Raw genomic sequence first — 6,504 nt, forward strand, 5'->3', positions numbered from 1 at the left:
GTTGCAATGCCCACATGACAAAGCAAAACTCTTTTTGATCCAATTAATATGATAATTGATTAGCTAATGACAATCTACAAAAACAAAGTAAAGAAACAAAGTTGAAACTCGGTAAATATTTTAATTGCTATGTTATTGGTTTAGGTTATGATTGATGGTCGCGTAATTCTTTTTTATCAGTTAAGAAACAAGATTAAATATTACTATTAAAAATACTTAAATTTGAAAATAGATTTGGCGGCAAATACTTTTCCAAAGTGAACCTTTCCAGCTCTGTAAGTTTATCGATTTCCTTTTGGTCGTTGCCCAACACTACCATATGTGCAATTAAGTATTTCCAATTCCCATTCCAGTAAGAAAAAATATAATTATTACGTTGCGGGGGTAAAAGCGAACCATAATTTAATCAAAAACTCAATTAAGGTGCCCTCGTAAGTGTGAAGTTTTAGGAGGTAATGCTTTTTAATTGATGTACGCCCACAAACATCATTTGTTTACGCCTCCCTTTGGAAAAACAAAAACAAAATGGAAAGTTGTGTTTACGTTTTCGAAAAGTAGATAAGGTTTTTAGGGTGGTTCGGGGTTCAAAATCGTAGCTCCTAACGGAAAAGACCTTGTAATTAACTATGATAAGCGCTCTACTTGTCTCGGGGTAATTAAAACTCGTCGTCTTGCTTGGTTTTTTTTTTTTTGATAATCGTAATACCTATACAGAAATCTTTAAGAGCTTACGTATGTGTAAGTACTAAATAGGAAAGTATTGGGGTAGACATTGTGAGGCTTTGATTTCTTTTATTTATGATTGGCGTTAACTGTCAAAGGTATTATTTTGACAACTGCCCCAAAATTAAAACTGTATTGTGTCAAACTTAAATAGCATTCGGTTCCAGAACCCCCACCAGTACGTACCGCCCCATTTCCAAGCTCACTCTCTCCTCCACTCTCGCGAACTTAAACCCCCCTTTATCGGAACCGTGCAAACATATATATGTATATATGCATGTTATAACTCGATTGCGGCTGGCAAATAAATTAGTCTCAGTTCAGTTCGTTTTGTTTGAAAACAGTGCTCTTCGTTCTCTGTTCGCTGCAAAGACACGTCAGTGGCAGCAAAATAAAATAAAATATTTATATACCATTTATCTAGTTTACCCTAATATAACCAACTTCGATATTCGCAGCGCTACTCAGGCTCAAGAAGTTAATCCGAAACCATGTCCGACGACTTTGATGGCTGCGAGTGCGTCTGGTCGCAGGAATATGCGATGCAGCGGCTTATCAACTTTGTGAGTTCCGGACCTTTGGGTTCTCGTATTCCTGATCCAATATCCTCTCTTATAGATACGCCAGAACCAGAATGCCTGTTCAGACACCGAGTGTTTCGATGGTGAGTTTCCTACAGTTCCTAGAAAGTCCAAGTAGCGGTCCATATAACTCGTAATCTAACAATTTTGTTTTGCTTCATAAACCTAAAATAATGTATCCGTTCTATTTAAATGTGAATCAGAAAACGCAAAGACCGACGAGTCTAAAGTGATAAGCTTGGGTCTGTTCTAAAACTCTTAGATTAAAAGTGTATATTGTAAGGGAAGGTTGGCGCCCCAGTTTTAAAGAGAGCTTTCATATCAAATTTTCAAACGATTGGTAAAATATATAGGTCACATAAATGAGTTAAGTTGACCCCACTCAGTAAAAGGTTGCCAAAAAGTATGCAATATTTGCTTGTAGGGACTTTCATTTCATAAAAGGGACTCTTTTTAATTTAAATCCATATATTTCTAGTCACCGGACGCACTACGCAGCAGGCGCAGGTCGCAGGGCGCGGCGATGACAGCGGCTTTTCCGTCGCCATGATCTTTTTGATCGTGGCCATGTTCATGTACATACTGAATCCGAGTACCTGGGGCAACCTGACCAGCCACAAACGGGCCGGCGTCCGACGCGACAACCAGGACGGGCCGCCGCCACCGCAGCCTCCTCCGCCGGCCATCAACTAGGTTTCGCCGTGGATTCCTATCCAGCTTCTGCCAAACCTGAGCTTCTTCAACGCAATTCGCAGTTCGCATTTCCTTATTTTGTTATTTCTCCCGCGATTGAGAAAGTAAATTGTTCACCACAATATAGATGACATCCTTTCGCACGTTTACACAAATTAGACAAATTATACATCCCTTGCATTGTACAAAACACAAGACGGCACACTCTTAACACACAGGCTTATTAACAAACATATTTGGAAATTTTTAAAAACACTTTGGAAAACTACATGCTTTTCTTTTCTATTTGTTTTGTACAAGAGGCTTTAATGTTTAAAATGTACATTTGGCGGGCAGGAGTTGATGTGGATTGTTTTCATTCGTCCTGGGACTCGTCAGTTCTCATTCTGCAGCTTTACCATCTTTTCGCGCACGTTCTTAAGCAGACCCTTCATTTGTTCGTACTTTCCCGTGGAGTCGGGCAGGTTCTCAAAGTTGATGACATCGCTGACGCCCACCTTGAAGTTCTCGCCCACGGGCAGGCGATCGTAGACGGAGAATTTCAGCAGCGGTGTTCCCTCGTAGGAAGCCTTGAAGGGAGTCGAGGGAGCCGATTGCGACCGCTCAATGTGTTTGGAGTTAACAGCAGGTTCCGAAATCTCAGAGGTGTCATCCAGGTCAGTCTGTGATTTCGATTCATTCGCCGTCGTGTCAAGCGACGTATTACACTCCAATTGCTGTAGCAGCTTTTCTTGCTGGGCTTTTAAATCATCCAGACTTGGTGACGGCGAGCGTGTCGACAGCCTCTGGTCTTCTGGAGGAGGTGGTGGCGGCGGAGGCGCTATTTCTGGCAGTGGTGGATCCTCTGATTCGTCTACCAATTCCATGTCGTAGTCGTCAAAGCTGGTCTGCTCCTCGGTGGCAACGGGAACTTGGTCGTGTGGGGCAGGCAAATCCAGTAGCTTCTTGCGCTTATAGCCATTGATCACGTTTTCACCCAGCGATTTGATAAAGTTCGCCTTAGAGTGGCCCTCTTGGAAAGGCGGCACATTGTGGTGCTTGAAATCCTTGAGATTAAAAGGGTGTTAAAAAGATGTGAGATTTCAGCTGAGTTCATATTTACATCGAAGTACTGGCCAGTGGGCTGGACATTGAAGCCAGGATACTCGACTATTTTGTTGATGTCGTACTTGAAGGTGTCTGACTCTCCGTCTTCGTCGTCCGATTTGATGACCTCGGAGCCCTGCAAGGAGGTTAAGTTAAAGTTTGGCTGCTAACATTGCTGGCCAACTTACATCTGCGTTAAATAGAGCTATGCCCGAGCTCTGGACCTTGGCCTCCTCCAGCCAAGCGGGTGGATATCCAAGCACTCTCAGGCGGTAGAACATGAATGGCAACTGGCCGCGACTGTAGCCCATGGCATGGCGTGTCTTGGTGCTTATCTTTCCAGGTCGTATGTGACCAAAACGCTGCTCTGTGTCCACGTGATACCGCTCCATGCGGTGGCTGTTCTTTTTGCGGGCCCGCATTATCCGGGCATTGTTTCTGGGCTTGGGGCACTCGCGCAGTGAGTGATCCGTTTCGCCGCAATTGAAGCAGGAGGATTGGTTTTTGGGCCGGAAGCACTTGTTGACCTCCTCCGCCTTGAGTTTCTTCCGCGCCTCGGTCTGCTCGTCCAGCACGTCGGAATTGCAGCGTTTGTAGGAGGGAACTTGGGAGGCATTTAGCTTAACCGCTGGCTTAGTGTCGATCAGAAAGAGATCTTCGGTGTCCTGCGATTCCTCTTCCTGCTCCTCCGCGGATACATGGCTATTCTCAAAGGCGGCTATCACCAGTTTCTCTGGGTTCTCCTGGAAGACCATTTGCTTATCCGCAAAAGTGCTTTGCAAGACCTGAAGCATTTTTTTCTGCAGACTGGCGAAGTGCTCCTCGCTGCGGAATCTCACTTCAAAAATCAGGGTATCCTCTTGTTCTTCGGGGGCTTCCTTAAAGCGGGAAATGTCGACATTATCCCTGTATCGGATATATCCTATATAACACCCACCTGACTGGAATTATTGGTTTCATTTTCCTCACTTTTGGCGGCAGGTTCGACCTGCTTTTGGGACACTTCCTCGGTCGGCACGAATTCCACATCATCCTCCAGCTCCCCATCCTCCACGTCGTCCTCCACTATCTCCACACTGTTCTGTGAATCGTCTAGCAGTATTACGCTGTCGTCCATTTCAGCTTATATTTATATTTTCTCTGATAATTCAGATTGTTTGCAATAATTTGTTTTTTTCGAGCAGGGTTGTCGTTTTTCGTAGAGACGCAAAAATAACCAAGTGCTGCTATCGATTTACGCATGCGATAGTTGTAATCGATAGTTTGCGATTTGAAAATTTAAATCCTTGCCTGCTTTTGGGGTTTTCGGTTTTACTTCAAATTATAATAAAATATATGTTATACAAAATTGCATTGCATTGTCTTAATTTATTTTAATCAAAATTCATTAATTTAATAACAAAAAAGGTTTTTGTTTTCTAAAAGTATTATTTTAATTACACTTATATCATAACAGAGTGTACAATGAAATGTCTTTGCTAAAATATTTTATTTTTTAATTATAAAATTAAGTTTAATTATATGCAACAGAAAATAAGCACAAAATAAATAAACCTATATAGTATTTAACTAATATGATTAAACATATAACAATAAGACTTTTTATTTGGATACAGAAATAAATGGCTGATACTAGAAACCTAAAAATTCAAACGTTGTATGCTCCTACTTAAATATATTATTGTGCAGGTACTTTTAAATTTGGCGTTGTACATTTCTACTTCCGCCTTCGGATTCAGAAATTATGTCAACTTTTCTCAACTTGTTAGGCATGCGAGTGGAAGCCTTGATTCTCGGGAGCAAAAGACGTCATGTCGAGTCTGATTTGAATCTCGCGGATCGCCGGCTGAATGCCAACTCGGATCGATCATGAATAAATGTCGCGCAGAATTACGAGAAGGAAAACCCTGCCCTGGGCAGCCGGTAATTGTGAATTCAACTTACACTCGGGGAATTCTTCCGACAGAACGCGTGGAACGGAATGCCGCCGCCTGCCGTATGAAGAGATTCGCTCGACTCGATCGCCAGAAATTTGAATAAAAGCTCGCCAAGATCGGGCGAACAGGTGCGGCATGCCAATGAGCTCTGGATACTGGACACTAGAGCATCGCCCACCATAAATAGATGCCCTCTTTACTGGGCCGCCACATTCACAATGGATCTGCTCAAGAGGAACCTGCTGCTCCTGGTCGTTGGATTTTGCCTATGTGCCTGCGCCCGGGGCACACTGGTCATCCAGAAAACCAAGCCAGCTCTTCCGGATCCCAGTCAGCTGCTCGCTAAACTTCCACCCAAGCCGGACTTTCTAAAGGATCCCAGCCAATTACTGGCCAAAATTATGAAAGCGAAGCCTTCTCTTCCTGATCCCAGTCAGCTACTCGCCAAATTGCCACCAAAGCCTGAGTTCTTAAAGGATCCCAGCCAGCTGCTCTCTAAATTCGTAAAACCAAAGCCCGTTTTTGTGAAACCCGTGATTGTCAAGCCCGTGGTGGTGGTTAAACCCGTGGTTGTCGGCGGAGGAGGAGGAGGAGGAGGCGGGGGACATGGTCATGGACACCATGGACACCATGGACATCATGGCAAGGATAAGTTAACATTCTAGATAACTCTATGAGAAAGTATTATTAAAAGGGATATACTAATAAAACAAATTATAAAACTGACTAATTTGACCGGCTAATGATTAAAAGGGCTATACTTATAAAAAAGGAAGATACTAATAAAACAAATTATAAAACTGACTAATTTTTTTAATTTTGGGATCTAGAAAATAACATATTAACATGAATAAAAGAAATAACATAAATAAAATATTTAATAATCACAAAAACCAGCCCTTATAGCATTAACAGATTATTAAAACTGATTAAAGTAATAATGCTTAAGATTTGTATGATATTTAACAATGAGAAGGAATGATTCCAGTTTCTAAGCCTGGAGCTGTATCCACTGTATAATATCGAAAAATACGTTTTCAAAGATACGTTTTTATATCTGATAGTATGTTATATATCTTTATCATTTACAAGCAACCAGATGTTTAGCCCTTTGTAAATTTCTCCATAGAGAAGGAACGAAGAAAGTGAAAGGGGTTTCGGCTTATCCTTCCCCTAAGTTAATGAGACCCACAACCTTGGGCCTCAATAAGCGCATATCGATGTGCATAATGAATCCATCATTCCTTCGCCTAACGATGTCCTTTTGTGAGCAAATTGAAAGGCGGGACTATATCTGGTTATCTGCTTGTCCTGTTGTCGCCAACGCGGCGTATGAGCAATTGCAATTGAGTGGGCGCACGGGGCGGATGGTGAATGTGGGCTGTGGGATGCGGGATGCTGCTATGATATGATACCAAGGCGTCGGAGGAGGACCCGCACCCACTCGGCATGGGACGACACACATTAACACACAGCAGCGGACC

General features: G+C 42.6%; 3 protein-coding genes across 6 annotated transcripts; 2 read left to right on the forward strand and 1 right to left on the reverse strand.

Annotated features, from left to right (window-relative positions):
• Positions 1 to 293: 293 nt before the first annotated feature.
• LOC108010134 (small integral membrane protein 14) lies at positions 294 to 2,265 on the forward strand. Of its 4 annotated transcripts, none has more exons than XM_017074962.4 (4): positions 294 to 431; positions 1,182 to 1,286; positions 1,342 to 1,387; positions 1,783 to 2,265. In XM_017074962.4, the coding sequence occupies exons 2-4, from the start codon at positions 1,215 to 1,217 to the stop codon at positions 1,995 to 1,997; spliced, it is 333 nt and encodes a 110-aa protein (XP_016930451.2). In that variant the 5' UTR covers positions 294 to 431; positions 1,182 to 1,214; the 3' UTR covers positions 1,998 to 2,265. The 4 variants fall into 4 exon arrangements, with proteins under 4 accessions (XP_016930451.2, XP_016930453.2, XP_016930452.2 ...); XM_017074964.4 differs by having other exon boundaries at positions 306 to 352; XM_017074963.4 differs by having other exon boundaries at positions 310 to 452.
• On the reverse strand, positions 2,264 to 4,283 carry LOC108010133 (zinc finger CCHC domain-containing protein 8 homolog). Its single transcript, XM_017074961.4, has 4 exons — positions 4,021 to 4,283; positions 3,272 to 3,961; positions 3,100 to 3,219; positions 2,264 to 3,043 (listed from the first exon to the last, which is right to left on the reverse strand). The coding sequence occupies exons 1-4, from the start codon at positions 4,198 to 4,200 to the stop codon at positions 2,372 to 2,374; spliced, it is 1,662 nt and encodes a 553-aa protein (XP_016930450.2). The 5' UTR covers positions 4,201 to 4,283; the 3' UTR covers positions 2,264 to 2,371.
• An 883-nt stretch (positions 4,284 to 5,166) lies between these two features.
• Positions 5,167 to 5,824, forward strand: LOC108008832 (uncharacterized). The gene has a single exon (XM_017072739.4). The coding sequence runs from the start codon at positions 5,239 to 5,241 to the stop codon at positions 5,683 to 5,685; it is 447 nt and encodes a 148-aa protein (XP_016928228.2). The 5' UTR covers positions 5,167 to 5,238; the 3' UTR covers positions 5,686 to 5,824.
• The last annotated feature ends 680 nt before the right edge of the window (positions 5,825 to 6,504 follow it).

Source organism: Drosophila suzukii, chromosome 2R (assembly GCF_043229965.1).
Source record: "Drosophila suzukii chromosome 2R, CBGP_Dsuzu_IsoJpt1.0, whole genome shotgun sequence".
NCBI classification, from domain to species: domain Eukaryota; kingdom Metazoa; phylum Arthropoda; class Insecta; order Diptera; family Drosophilidae; genus Drosophila; species Drosophila suzukii.

Bases quoted from the DNA above. Each gene is read 5' to 3' on its own strand.
- LOC108010134 (XM_017074962.4), top strand. From the start codon at position 1,215: ATGTCCGACGACTTTGATGGCTGCGAGTGCGTCTGGTCGCAGGAATAT. The intron at 1,287-1,341 runs GTGAGTTCCGGA...CCTCTCTTATAG, and splicing joins TGCAGCGGCTTATCAACTTT to ATACGCCAGAACCAGAATGC. The intron at 1,388-1,782 runs GTGAGTTTCCTA...ATATATTTCTAG, and splicing joins AGACACCGAGTGTTTCGATG to TCACCGGACGCACTACGCAG.
- LOC108010133 (XM_017074961.4), bottom strand. From the start codon at position 4,200: ATGGACGACAGCGTAATACTGCTAGACGATTCACAGAACAGTGTGGAG. The intron at 3,220-3,271 runs GTAAGTTGGCCA...ACCTCCTTGCAG, and splicing joins TAGCTCTATTTAACGCAGAT to GGCTCCGAGGTCATCAAATC. The intron at 3,044-3,099 runs GTAAATATGAAC...TTTAATCTCAAG, and splicing joins CCACTGGCCAGTACTTCGAT to GATTTCAAGCACCACAATGT.
- LOC108008832 (XM_017072739.4), top strand. From the start codon at position 5,239: ATGGATCTGCTCAAGAGGAACCTGCTGCTCCTGGTCGTTGGATTTTGC.